This window comes from Engystomops pustulosus, chromosome 11 (genome assembly GCF_040894005.1).
Source record: "Engystomops pustulosus chromosome 11, aEngPut4.maternal, whole genome shotgun sequence".
In the NCBI taxonomy this organism is placed as follows: Eukaryota; Metazoa; Chordata; class Amphibia; order Anura; family Leptodactylidae; genus Engystomops; species Engystomops pustulosus.
In genome coordinates this window covers 2,293,445-2,307,335 of record NC_092421.1, presented here as the reverse complement: position 1 = coordinate 2,307,335, position 13,891 = coordinate 2,293,445, and the positions used below count along the sequence as shown (strand labels likewise).

General features: G+C 50.4%; 1 protein-coding gene and 1 long non-coding RNA gene across 3 annotated transcripts; one reads left to right on the top strand and one right to left on the bottom strand.

The window, feature by feature from the left end:
• Positions 1-12: 12 nt before the first annotated feature.
• On the top strand, positions 13-10,914 carry LOC140106341 (uncharacterized). Its single transcript, XR_011850762.1, has 3 exons — positions 13-1,002; positions 7,870-7,981; positions 10,215-10,914. It is a non-coding gene; the product is annotated as an uncharacterized lncRNA (long non-coding RNA).
• On the bottom strand, positions 6,030-13,163 carry LOC140106305 (uncharacterized). 2 transcript variants are annotated; one of them, XM_072130688.1, is made up of 5 exons: positions 12,991-13,111; positions 12,080-12,201; positions 11,855-12,004; positions 10,438-10,558; positions 6,030-7,695 (listed from the first exon to the last, which is right to left on the bottom strand). In XM_072130688.1, exons 1-5 carry the CDS (start codon positions 13,001-13,003, stop codon positions 6,665-6,667), a joined length of 1,437 nt encoding a protein of 478 aa, XP_071986789.1. In that variant the 5' UTR covers positions 13,004-13,111; the 3' UTR covers positions 6,030-6,664. The 2 variants fall into 2 exon arrangements, with proteins under 2 accessions (XP_071986789.1, XP_071986790.1); XM_072130689.1 differs by having other exon boundaries at positions 6,031-7,695; positions 13,033-13,163.
• Positions 13,164-13,891: the final 728 nt, after the last annotated feature.

Genomic DNA, 13,891 nt, shown 5'->3' with positions numbered 1-13,891 from the left:
CTGAGAGCAGAACTGTTTTAGTTGCCCATAGCAACCAATCAGAGCTCAAGTTTCATTTTCCCACACCGTTTATAAAATTACAGATGATCTCTGATTGGTTTCCATAGGCAACTGGAGCAGTTCTACCTCTGACATTTCTGATAAATCCCCCCTATCTCTTTATATCTATTCTTATTACATCACACATAAACGTCTTATACTCACTGCCCATAGTAACCAATCACAGCTCAGAGCTCATAATGATGACCTGGGGCAAAACAGCAACCAATCACAGCACAGCTTCTAACTGCAACAGCAGCAGACAATGGCTCCTGTATATGGTACGGTCTCTGTCCTTGACTATATCTGCCTCTGGTTGTCTCTGACCGTTTCTGACTATCTGTCCGTTTCTGAGCGTCTGTGTCTCTGACCCTCTGTCTTTGACTGTTTCTGTCTCCATCTGTCTCTATAGTCTCTGTTTCTGCGGTCTCAGTCTGACTGTGTCTTTCTGTATCTGTAGGTTTCTGTCTCTGACTGTTTCTGTCTGTCTCTGACTACAGTTTTCTCCGTCTCCAACTGTCTATCTCTGACGATGACTGCGTCTGACTATCTGCGTCTGTATGTGACTGTCTTTGTCTCTGATTGTCACTTTGTCTATGGGGAAGTGTCTGAGAGCTCTAGTTGCCCATGGCAACCAATCAGAGTGTAAGTTCCATTTTCCCACAGCTGTTTATAAGATTACAGCTGATCTCTGATTGGTTTCCACTGGAACAGTTTTACCTCAGACATTTCTGATAATCTCTCCCTATCTCTGTCTCTATCCATCTTACATCACACATAAGCGTCTTATACTCATTGCCTGTAGTAACCAATCACAGCTCAGAGCTCATATTAATGACCTGTGGCAGAGCAGCAGCCAATCACGGCTCAGAGCTCATATTAATGACCTGTGGTAGAACGGCAGCCAATCACAGCTCAGCTTCCAACTTCCGCAGCAGCAGACAATGGTTTCTGTGTATGAGGGTAATAACTGCCAAACCACCTGACACGTTTTAGTCCAGAAAACGGTGCACAGTCCGATAGAAGTGCATGCGCGGCCCTTAGTAAATGAGCCCCTGTATGTTGGTAGCAGTGAGACCTGTCGTTCAGGGCCAGGGAGCTCGTGCAGGGGATCCAGGAATATGCAGGACTCACTCACTGTGATTGGACTCACCTCAGGCGAGTCTCAAATTTACACACTGATTTTTTTCTTAGTATTACAGCCATGAGGAAACGTTTGGGGATAAAAACAATATTTTTTTATACATTTTTTATTTTGGGTAGGTTAATTTGATTGGCAGGTTGTCTGTAAATGTACCAGAGCTAATGATACATGTTTGTACCTTTCCAAATACTGGGGTCTGGGGTACTAGATCTGGGTCCCAGAATGAAATGATTGTGGCAGGTTAAACTTGGAGAACTAGCAATCCCAGCATGCACACAAACACACAACCGAAGCTGAGTGCAGGAAGGAGGGCGATAGGGAGGACAGGAATAACGGGTAACAACCAGAGCAGCTCCACAGAACACTCAACATTATGAGGACACCGACCATGTGATGTGATGCAGTATGAAGCAGCAATACCTCGGGAAAGCTGCAGCTGCACTGATGCAGGATCAGATCTTGGCAGACCGGACCGGCTCCACATGATTTAGGGCCTCAAACTCCAGGGGGCGCTGGCTCCCGATGGGGTGTACTGGCACAGGACGGGGGCTCTCGCCACCAGGCTTTTATATTCACCCGGTAGATCCTCCTCCTGAGGGAAGCTTCAGTCTTCTGAGTGCCAAAATGTCCGGACTGATCACGGTATGTCACGCATGTGCAACACCCCTGCCAACGTATAGGCAAGCTGGTAGTTGTGAATAGCGCCCTCTCCAGGTCAGGAGCTGACAGAGCGAGTCATGAACCCTCTGGTAAGTTTCTAGCACTGGGACATTATGTAACAGCAGCTGTAGATTCTGCCTGGACAGGCAATAGTTAAATGGGTGTACAATGTTATCCAATGATATGCCTGTATTGTAAGCTGGAGTGTGATTGGAGAGGAGCTGCCACCTGACCAGGGGGAGTATAAAACCCCTGCGCAGGGGGAGCACCGGCCTCGAGACCTCATGGTCTTTCCACAGAGCGGAGGGTCTGACCGTCAGCTCTTACCACCAGGTCTCAGCACATGGACTGAGTGCAGTCTCCAGGTACTATTACCTGTCGGTAAGGGGTTAATATCTGCAAAAAGGGTCACATGAACATGTTTGTCTAAATCCTTACCCCTTCAGAGGCTGATTAAACCTAAAGAGTTAAGGTGATTGGGGACACCTGGTCACGTCCCCCGAAAGGGTCTGAGATAAAGCGGGGTAAGTATATCCTTGGGTGGGGGTTGAGGTACAAGGTTTGCGGGAATGTTCTGAAGCTTACACTTACCCTTGTACGGCCGGGGATGGACTTCCGGATGTGCTTTACCTTCTGTACATTGGTGACCCCAGAGTCCGGTTCTCAATATACGGCGATGTCAGGGAGGTGAACACTGGCTTATGGCATCTTACGTTTATTTGTGTGAATTGTGTTTTCACTAAAACTTGCTGAAGCAAGACGTGGTCAATACAGAAGTAGGTGGAAGGTCAGACCTCAACTGCCCTTGTGAGATTTGGGCTCGGGGGGCATGACCAAGCACCGATCAAGATGGTCACTTAAGCGCTGTGCTCCGGCTCCCTGGTGCCAATTCCACTCCAATACAACTGAGCACCCTGGCACCCAACTGAGCACCCTGGCACCCAAGCTAAGAAAAGGCTCCGATAAGGAGCTAAAGATTCCAGCACCGGTCCCCAACCCGAATCAGGAGTATATGTTTATATTATTTTACAGTGGGGGCAGAATAAGTGTGAAGCTGCTAGAGAGCAGAATAAGAGGGAGAGATGGTGGAGGGGTCACAATAAGAGGGGATTTAATATGAGGGGGGGGGGGGGGGCTGGGGAACCACATCAGCAAGGCTACAATGTGATGGCAAGATGGAGAACACAAAGTTGGAAATTGCACTGTGTGGAGTGGAGTAAGGGGCGGAGCAGGCGCCCTCTTCCCGAACCAGAGCAGGGGAGGACAACGTGAACGCAGAGCGGAGATGTCACCCGCAGGACGACCCGGCCCCATCGCACCACTTCAGGAGCTAGCAAGGGGTGAGTCCTATTACAGCCCTGCAGATCTCCGGCAGCCCGGAGCCAGGTCATGGAGGGGAGGGCCGGACAGGCCTGTGACAAACCACGGTGAAAAGCCGCAATCCCCCGATCCATTGGGAGGACGCCCTTCAAACCACTATGAACCCCTATTGGGGAAAACCTCAGCTATAAGGAAAAAGGGGTGCTAAGTGGCTCTTCCTCAGGACATGGACACCCGGCCCAAGGAAACACACACAAGGCTACTATGCAGCATGCAAGAAAGATATTCCCCCCGAACCTGCGCCAGCACCCAGGAGCTGGGGATCAGACGACTTACAAAATAACCATGTGGGGGCTGCCCCATCCTTCACAAGAGACCAAGAACCCCTCCCAGTATGGGCTTCATCCCCCGAATCACATATGGAGGCGGAGAAGGACATGCACTCCCAGCCAGAGGGGTTAAATTCCTTGCTGGCCTACCTGCTGAATATCCCTACAAAAGAGGACTTTAAATAGCGGAGGTGAAAGATGCATTTAGGACTGAGTTTGCCGAGATGCGCCACAAATTCCAAGCTATAGCAGAGTGGATACTCCGGAGACTGCAGCAGATGATAACAGGCGCTCGAGGTCCCAAGTTCAGATGACAGCTGCCTCCCAATCCCAAGAAATGGCTAAGCCCTTGGAGGACTTGGACAATAGGGGGCGACAAAACAATATTAAGATTAAGAAGATATTAAAGCCACTTTGAGGGATTATTCCGTACAGACTAAGTATCATAGAGCACTTAGGGCTCTTCATCCCAAATCCTCGTTGGCAAACTCTAGAGAATTCTTATGCCGCTTGCAGGACTTTGAGCTTAAAGAATGTATTAAGTTTGTGGCCTGGAAACACAGAGATTTGGATTTTAAAGGGGCTCAGGTCCAACTATATCAGGATGTGTTCTGGCTAACCCTACAGACCCCTGCGCCCTACACTGGATGGTTTGAGAAACAATGGCATTTTGTACAGATGGGGATTTCCATTTGCCTCATCTGCCACCAGAAATGGGAGATCAGCTTCTCATACTGGGACCTTGAGTCTGCAACACATGGGAGATCCCGACCCCGAACACCTATTGGAGTATCCTTTACTATACAGGATGATGGCACTTCATACTAATCCCCCTCCTTTTTCCCTATTTGGGGACTATTAATGCTAAAGTTGATGGTATTAGTTCTCTGCCCTATGAGCACCAGGGATCTGAGTTCTGATGATTATTGTTTTACATATATATAGCAATTTCAACTTCCCTTGGGGAATGGAGGGAGGATGGAGACCTTCTATACATGTAACACTCTGGGGAATGCCGCAGCCTCGTGAGGATTATGAGGTTCTGCGGCAGCTGTCAAAATAAATTTGCGGCACATTTGTTAGCACAAGTTTTTGGATGAAGATGATTAACTAATGTGCCTGGGGAAGAAAGTCATTGCAATGTCCCTGCTTGGGGGTCATAGTGGAGAGAGATGAGGCATAACCTGGCGGTCAGGATATGATATGTGGATGACACACGCGGAGACAAAGCTCGGTGACGGATTACACACTGATGACATGTGGAGCACTTGAAGTGCAGGACGTTTTAGCTCTTGAAGAAGCTGATGGCGGATTGTGCGTTGCGGTGCTGCGCCTGTGCGTTTGCATGCGCTTCTTCCCTCCTCCCATTCCCCATTCCTGCATACGTGGGTTATGTGGGAGCACTGGAGATCTTTTCCGGCACTCCAGGCTGTAGTTCACATTAATGTATCTCAGACACGGGTCTTTGTTCTGCTTAATTTATGCAGGAAACATGGTCAAATTTTTACAATTTTAGTACAATTTTCACTTCGCTTGGACCATCTGCCCTTCCATTGAAGACTCACTTCCTACTGGTCATAAGTGTTTTCTTTTGACCCACATTACAGCAGCTTTAGGTTGTACACAGAATAATAAATATTCCCTGTCATTGCTGGGGAGACGTCCCATGGATCGGAGAAAAAGTTCATCACGCTGGACGCTCCACGTGTACATACACATGAAGACAAGAACCTGTAGTAATATATTACTTGCATTACTAGGAATTTTGGGTGACCATGGATACTGTGTGCATTCAATATACATGGACTCAGGACATAGTGTTATACAGACTGAGAACAACAGATCTGATGCCTGGTCTTGTCTTGTTTTTCTTTAGTTTCTGCCCTTTTTGCCTTATTCACACAGCTGTGTGCTCCCAAAGGCTGGGACCTGGGTGTAGCACACAACCGGAAGGAAGAGTGAGCTCTCTTCACCCCTCCCCATATAAAGGAAGGAAGAGTGAGCTCTCTTCACCCCTCCCCATATAAAGGAAGGAAGAGTGAGCTCTCTTCACCCCTCCCCATATAAAGGAAGGAAGAGTGAGCTCTCTTCACCCCCCCCCCCCCATATAAAGGAAGGAAGAGTGAGCTCTCTTCACCCCCCCCCCCATATAAAGGAAGGAAGAGTGAGCTCTCTTCACCCCTCCCCATATAAAGGAAGGAAGAGTGAGCTCTCTTCACCCCCCCCCCCATATAAAGGAAGGAAGAGTGAGCTCTTCACCCCTCCCCATATAAAGGAAGGAAGAGTGAGCTCTCTTCACCCCTCCCCATATAAAGGAAGGAAGAGTGAGCTCTCTTCACCCCTCCCCATATAAAGGAAGGAAGAGTGAGCTCTCTTCACCCCCCCCCCCATATAAAGGAAGGAAGAGTGAGCTCTTCACCCCTCCCCATATAAAGGAAGGAAGAGTGAGCTCTTCACCCCTCCCCATATAAAGGAAGGAAGAGTGAGCTCTCTTCACCCCTCCCCATATAAAGGAAGGAAGAGTGAGCTCTCTTCACCCCTCCCCATATAAAGGAAGGAAGAGTGAGCTCTCTTCACCCCTCCCCATATAAAGGAAGGAAGAGTGAGCTCTCTTCACCCCTCCCCATATAAAGGAAGGAAGAGTGAGCTCTCTTCACCCCTCCCCATATAAAGGAAGGAAGAGTGAGCTCTCTTCACCCCTCCCCATATAAAGGAAGGAAGAGTGAGCTCTCTTCACCCCTCCCCATATAAAGGAAGGAAGAGTGAGCTCTCTTCACCCCTCCCCATATAAAGGAAGAATGAGCTTTCTTCACCCTTTCCCATAAAAAGACAAGTGGCCCCACCACAAATCTGCCCAAATATAGAACATATCCTAGATTTGGTGGCTCAGGATAAGCACAGGGTGCCATAGATCTCAACAGGGCTTGAATCTGGTTCACAAATTGTACAGCCAGATCACGGCCCCCATTACAGTTGTGTGAATAAGCCCTAAGGACATTGAATTTGTTGCCCGAATTTGTACTCCATACGTGTCCTGTTTCACTTCCATGGCAAATGATGTCCCCTCTCCAGGTCAGTTGCAGTGCGGCGGGACACAGTGTCACCAGGTGCCATGAAGCTCCATGGTAGCGTGGATATAGGCCTTAGAATACGGATGCCAGATCGTGAGTGTTCACATAACAGCGACGGCGTTGACCGGAGACATGGGCTTTCCTTCAGAGTGATTCTGCTGATGTTTAACGAGTTCAGAGCTGGTGAAGAAACACACTGTACATTGTGGGCAGGAATATACCTTCTCCACGGCGTGAGTCTTCTGGTGACTCAGTAGATTGGAGTGACGTCGGAAACACTTGCCACACTCCGTACAACAATGTGGCTTTTCCCCGGTGTGTATCTTACTGTGGTCAATGAGATTGGAGATTCTGGAGAACTTTCTTCCGCACTCGGAGCAATGATAGGGCTTCTCCCCTGTGTGGATGCGCTCGTGTTTAACCAGCTCAGACTTACTGATGAAACACTTCCCACACTGGGAGCAGGAGAACGGCTTCTGCCCGCTGTGGATTCGTAGGTGACTTATAAGATTAGAGTTCAACTTAAAGCTTTTGCCACATTCGTGGCAGGAATACGGCCTTTCCTCCATGTGAATCTTCTGGTGCCGGAGAAGATGCGATTTGTATGGAAAATTCTTTCCGCATTCAACGCAGATGTAACACATTGTGTCCTTCTTTTTGAACTTGTCCCCTTTGGTGAAGGTCCACGATGGTAACGGGTGGCCCAGAAGATTTTCTTCATCTCCGGACACAGGCTCCTCTTTAACAGGCGAAATCGGATTTCTACCTTTCTCTGTATGTGAATATTTGCCAGAATTGCGTTTGGGCTCGGTGCAGATTTTGGAGCGGGGGACATTTTTGGCTCTGCCGGATGTGGATCTTTCTTTGCGGTGAATGTATGTATGTGGTGACCGGTCAAGGGTTGGGACTTTCCCTCTCGCACGGGAGACAATTTCCTCCTTAACATAGGAAGGCGAGTGCGGTGTGTTTTGAGTAGGAGTAAATCTTTCAGTCTTTGATGCCCCCATAGTGTTCTCTGGTCTGTCGAAATCTGGGACGTCTGTGGTGAAAGCGTTACTGCGATCACTGATATCATCGTGGGAAGGAGCAGGGGAGGACGACCCATCAGACAGATCGGTATCATCAGTGTAATCTGTATGGAGATAAATACACAGGAGTCCAGAGGGTTAAATCACTGCTGACATTTACTGAAGACTTAGTCTCCCTGTCCACACTAAAAGGGGTCGTCCACTTACACAAACAATATCAATTATTTGCTGAAAGAAAAAGGAAATTTCTAATATACTTTTTTGTATCAATTCCTCAGTTTTCTAGATCTCTGCTTGCTGCCCCGCTATAGGAAGCTTCTATGATTACTTCCAGTGGACAGAAACCCGACCCTGGTCACACAGGTGCACGGCTTGTTATATGTCACACAGGTGCGCGCCTCGTTATATGTCACACAGGTGCGCGCCTCGTTATATGTCACACAGGTGCACGGCTCGTTATATATCACACAGGTGCGCGGCTCGTTATATGTCACACAGGTGCGCGGCTCGTTGTATGTCACACAGGTGCGCGCCTCGTTGTATGTCACACAGGTGCGCGCCTCGTTGTATGTCACACAGGTGCGCGCCTCGTTGTATGTCACACAGGTGCGCGCCTCGTTGTATGTCACACAGGTGCGCGCCTCGTTGTATGTCACACAGGTGCGCGCCTCGTTGTATGTCACACAGGTGCGCGCCTCGTTGTATGTCACACAGGTGCGCGCCTCGTTGTATGTCACACAGGTGCGCGCCTCGTTGTATGTCACACAGGTGCGCGCCTCGTTATATGTCACACAGGTGCGCGCCTCGTTATATGTCACACAGGTGCGCGCCTCGTTATATGTCACACAGGTGCGCGCCTCGTTATATGTCACACAGGTGCGCGCCTCGTTATATGTCACACAGGTGCGCGCCTCGTTATATGTCACACAGGTGCGCGCCTCGTTATATGTCACACAGGTGCGCGCCTCGTTATATGTCACACAGGTGCGCGCCTCGTTATATGTCACACAGGTGCGCGCCTCGTTATATGTCACACAGGTGCGCGCCTCGTTATATGTCACACAGGTGCGCGCCTCGTTATATGTCACACAGGTGCGCGCCTCGTTATATGTCACACAGGTGCGCGCCTCGTTATATGTCACACAGGTGCGCGCCTCGTTATATGTCACACAGGTGCGCGCCTCGTTATATGTCACACAGGTGCGCGCCTCGTTATATGTCACACAGGTGCGCGCCTCGTTATATGTCACACAGGTGCGCGCCTCGTTATATGTCACACAGGTGCGCGCCTCGTTATATGTCACACAGGTGCACGCCTCGTTATATGTCACACAGGTGCACGCCTCGTTATATGTCACACAGGTGCACGCCTCGTTATATGTCACACAGGTGCACGCCTCGTTATATGTCACACAGGTGCACGCCTCGTTATATGTCACACAGGTGCACGCCTCGTTATATGTCACACAGGTGCACGCCTCGTTATATGTCACACAGGTGCACGCCTCGTTATATGTCACACAGGTGCACGCCTCGTTATATGTCACACAGGTGCACGCCTCGTTACATGTCACACAGGTGCACGCCTCGTTACATGTCACACAGGTGCACGCCTCGTTACATGTCACACAGGTGCGCGCCTCGTTACATGTCACACAGGTGCGCGCCTCGTTACATGTCACACAGGTGCGCGCCTCGTTACATGTCACACAGGTGCGCGCCTCGTTACATGTCACACAGGTGCGCGCCTCGTTACATGTCACACAGGTGCGCGCCTCGTTACATGTCACACAGGTGCGCGCCTCGTTACATGTCACACAGGTGCGCGCCTCGTTACATGTCACACAGGTGCGCGCCTCGTTACATGTCACACAGGTGCGCGCCTCGTTACATGTCACACAGGTGCGCGCCTCGTTACATGTCACACAGGTGCGCGCCTCGTTACATGTCACACAGGTGCGCGCCTCGTTACATGTCACACAGGTGCGCGCCTCGTTACATGTCACACAGGTGCGCGCCTCGTTACATGTCACACAGGTGCGCGCCTCGTTACATGTCACACAGGTGCGCGCCTCGTTACATGTCACACAGGTGCGCGCCTCGTTACATGTCACACAGGTGCGCGCCTCGTTACATGTCACACAGGTGCGCGCCTCGTTACATGTCACACAGGTGCGCGCCTCGTTACATGTCACACAGGTGCGCGCCTCGTTACATGTCACACAGGTGCGCGCCTCGTTACATGTCACACAGGTGCGCGCCTCGTTACATGTCACACAGGTGCGCGCCTCGTTACATGTCACACAGGTGCGCGCCTCGTTACATGTCACACAGGTGCGCGCCTCGTTATATGTCACACAGCTGATTACTCTCTGTGATACTAACAAGCCATGCACCTGTGTGGCCATGGTCAGGTTTCTGTGAGGGCCCCACAAACTTTCGTTGTTTATGTTTTATATAACATTTGCTCTAGTAAATAACCAAAAACAATTTATTGCCTTGAAAATGTTGGTGTAGCAGGACATTTGTTGTTTTTATTTTGTTTATTTTATGTGTCCTAGGGAGAGGGGAGAGATATTAATCTTTTTTAATTTATAAATCTTTTTGCACCCTACTTTTTCAGGACCCTTCGTTTACCTGAGCCCATATTGTAGATATACTGCTTCTACATTGCCCCCAGCCCATTGGCAGAGAGCTTAGTGCCAGCATCTGACAGCGGGGTATAGACAGGACTCGGTCCAGGAGCTTGTGGTTAAGTTCAGGTTTGTAATATATACAGTTTCATTAGGTCAGATTTGCATCAAAAATGAAGAGAAACCAGAGACAAGTTGGTCAGGTGGATGTACCTGGTGATTTGCTGCCTTGGGGAGTCTCCATCTCGCCTTTCAGATTTTCATCCTTACATCTTTCTAACATCCACTCATCCATCGAAGAATCCGAATTATTTTCTTGAAACGTAGCAGAGACCTGTCACACACAAGGTTACAGTCATCAGAACTTTTATATACTAAATAACTGCTGGTCCGACCGCAACCCAACCCGGAAACATGAATGAGGAAACAGATGGGGATATCAATAGGAAGGAAATCCCAAAACTCCAGAGAGTGACTGATAATGTTTGGTGCCCGCGGCTGGAGATTCCGGTCACAAGATCCAACGCCGCTCAATCATATAGAGATGAATGAAAATGATCATCTATGACTAAGGATCTGATGGTCTGAAACGCGTCGCATGTAGATGTGTGTGGCATCCTAATCTTTGCATCCGCTCATTGCCTGGATTCTACCTACTTTCAGATGAATAAAGCCGCACAACGATTTTAATGGATTCTGTGAGTGCTGATCAACTTCTATTATTCTTCTGCTTGTACCTAGGGGAGATAAGACCCTCTCGTGGATTGTGCACCTGGTGGTGAGCGACCCTGACCTATCGGAGCACAGATAAAGGTGCACAATAAAAAGGCGGACAGAGAAAGGGGAACAATAAACTAAGGGAAGCAGAAGTAGGACCTTAAGAAGTGGAGCAGAGATGGTGGGAGAGAATAAGAGGGGGAGGAGATTAGGGGCACAATAAGGAAGAAAAGTAAAGAAATGGAGAACAATGAAGGGGGGGGCACTATATAGGGTGAGAATATCCAGTGTAAAAGCCATGAACATAGGTATTATACTGCATGTGCACACTAGGGGGGTGGGATAAGGGGCATTACACTTCTCTTTTTTTTCTCTTTCTTAGCCCCAGAGGTTGGGAGGTCTGTAGATGCTGTACACAATGAGGCATTATTTGGGATGTGACAGAGCAGCGCCTATTGGCTGGATCTTTTGCAGGTAACCTGTTCCTAAATGTATAAAATGGCAGAACACAGCAGATTACAGTCCAGGACTTTGGCGGGGGTTGTACACCTGCCATCAGGGCACAATTCCTCATGCGGGGCAGGCAGCTGTTACTACTCCATCGCCTATAACGTTTGGGTGGTGTCAGGGTGTGGCGTGTGTCAGTGCTGAGCGTTCCTGCCCATTGCCTGCATCCGTAGGTTAGGGCACAATTCCTCATGCGGGGCAGGCAGCTGTTACTACTCCATCCTCTATAACGTTTGGGTGGTGTCAGGGTGTGGCGTGTGTCAGCGCTGAGCGTTCCTGCCCATTGCCTGCATCCGTAGGTTCCACACGCAGGACCCCCCTGATAAATCCGTCACGTGCCTGAGCGCACATCATACTTTGGCGCACTTAGCGGCAGCATACGATGAATGTGACGCGTTGTCCTCACCTCTGCGCTCAGCAGTTCTATGATCTGGTTGGTGATCTCCAGGATTTTGTGGCAGGGCAGAGGCTCCGGGGTCCTATCCCGTGCTCCGGACATGCCGGGCTTACTGCTGGATGTCGCCTGCTTCTTGGGCTTCTTCACTGGCCCATAATCCTAAACATTGGGAAACATAAGTGTGAAATAAATTCCCTGTCTATGGGGCGTCCTGCGGAGGACGGGAGCACTCACCTCTCCGGTCAGTAGGTAGATGATCTCCAGGGTCAGTTTTAGGATGCTCTCAGTCACGTGACTCCGCTCCTTCCCCATGTGGTCCGGCAGAGGCGGCGATGCAGAGTACTGAAGACACAGGACTGGAAGACACACGTGGTATGAGATTAGTAGGGATGATAATAATCTGTAATTACGTGGTGCCTTCATACGCTGTAGCGCTGTACAGGATATGGGGGACACATACAATAGGAGCAGACAGACAGGGAACCAGAGGAGTGTGCGCAAGAGCTCACAGCCCACGGAGGGCCGCGCAAGAGCTCACAGCCCACGGAGGGCCGCGCAAGAGCTCACCGCCCACGGAGGGCCGCGCAAGAGCTCACCGCCCACGGAGGGCCGCGCAAGAGCTCACAGCCCACGGAGGGCCGCGCAAGAGCTCACAGCCCACGGAGGGCCGCGCAAGAGCTCACAGCCCACGGAGGGCCGCGCAAGAGCTCACAGCCCACGGAGGGCCGCGCAAGAGCTCACAACCCACGGAGGGCCGCGCAAGAGCTCACAGCCCACGGAGGGCCGCGCAAGAGCTCACAGCCCACGGAGGGCCGCGCAAGAGCTCACAGCCCACGGAGGGCCGCGCAAGAGCTCACAGCCCACGGAGGGCCGCGCAAGAGCTCACAGTCCACGGAGGGCCGCGCAAGTGCTCACAGTCCACGGAGGGCCGCGCAAGAGCTCACAGCCCACGGAGGGCCGCGCAAGAGCTCACAGCCCACGGAGGGCCGCGCAAGAGCTCACAGTCCACGGAGGGCCGCGCAAGTGCTCACAGTCCACGGAGGGCCGCGCAAGAGCTCACAGCCCACGGAGGGCCGCGCAAGAGCTCACAGTCCACGGAGAGCTGCTGGGCACCTGCAGGGGATAATAGATGTGACGGCACAGACCTCCCCTGTTCATCCTGGCGCCGCACCGGGGGCTCCTCTCACCTCAGCGGCCGCACAGCCGGGAGCACAACCACCAGCACCACACACTTCCGGGGAGAAGCCGGGCACGCGCTGACGTCACCGCTGGGGGCGTGGACTGGGAGAGAGTTGCTGACGCGATGACGTCACCCGTGGAGGGGGCGGGGTCTGGCGGAAACTCCACGCTCTTGTTTCTCATGAAAAAGTCAATAGAACAGAGAGAGCGCCCCCTGGCGGCTCCCGGCCACAGCACCGCCAGAGGCCGCCCCGTGATCGCACCCGACACCGGAGCCACAAGTTCTAATGTCCTTCAGTTTATACATTAATTACTGAGCTGCGCTGCGTTACCTGCGGCCTCCTCTTATGATATCATGGAAAGTTTTTTTTTTTTTTTACAAAAAAAAAATTGTTATGACTTTTTGTCTAAAAAATAGAACATTTTAAAGATAGAAAATGTTAATTTTTTTCACATTTTTCCTAAATTGTTGAACTTTTACCCCCAGAAAACCAAGCAATCAGCAAAATTTTACTACAGATATAAACTACAATGTGTCACGAGAAAACAATCTAAAAATCAGTTAAATAAGTTAAAGTGTTAAAAAGTTATTACGACACAAAGACTGGTCAGATAAGGGACTGAGCCTTAACATGCAAAGTGTGTAAGGGGTTAATAAGTGCGATATACAACCGGTCCCCTAATGCAGCAACACGGAGTAACAAAAAGTCCCTTGAGAAATGTGACTTCAGTGTAAGCCAGAGGCAAAATAAAGGCGGAATGGAACGTCGAACCGCGTATGAGGTTGTGTGACTTATTAAACATCCATATTCTCCATGGATAACCCGGCGCCTGGTGAGTGATGTCCCCGGTTTATCGGAATGGATT

What these genes read in the sequence shown, in the direction of transcription:
- LOC140106305 (XM_072130688.1), bottom strand. An exon ending in TAGAACTGCTGAGCGCAGAG is followed by an intron (nt 10,559 to 11,854) that starts GTGAGGACAACG and finishes TGTGTGTGACAG; the next exon opens with GTCTCTGCTACGTTTCAAGA. An exon ending in CCAAGGCAGCAAATCACCAG is followed by an intron (nt 7,696 to 10,437) that starts GTACATCCACCT and finishes ATCTCCATACAG; the next exon opens with ATTACACTGATGATACCGAT.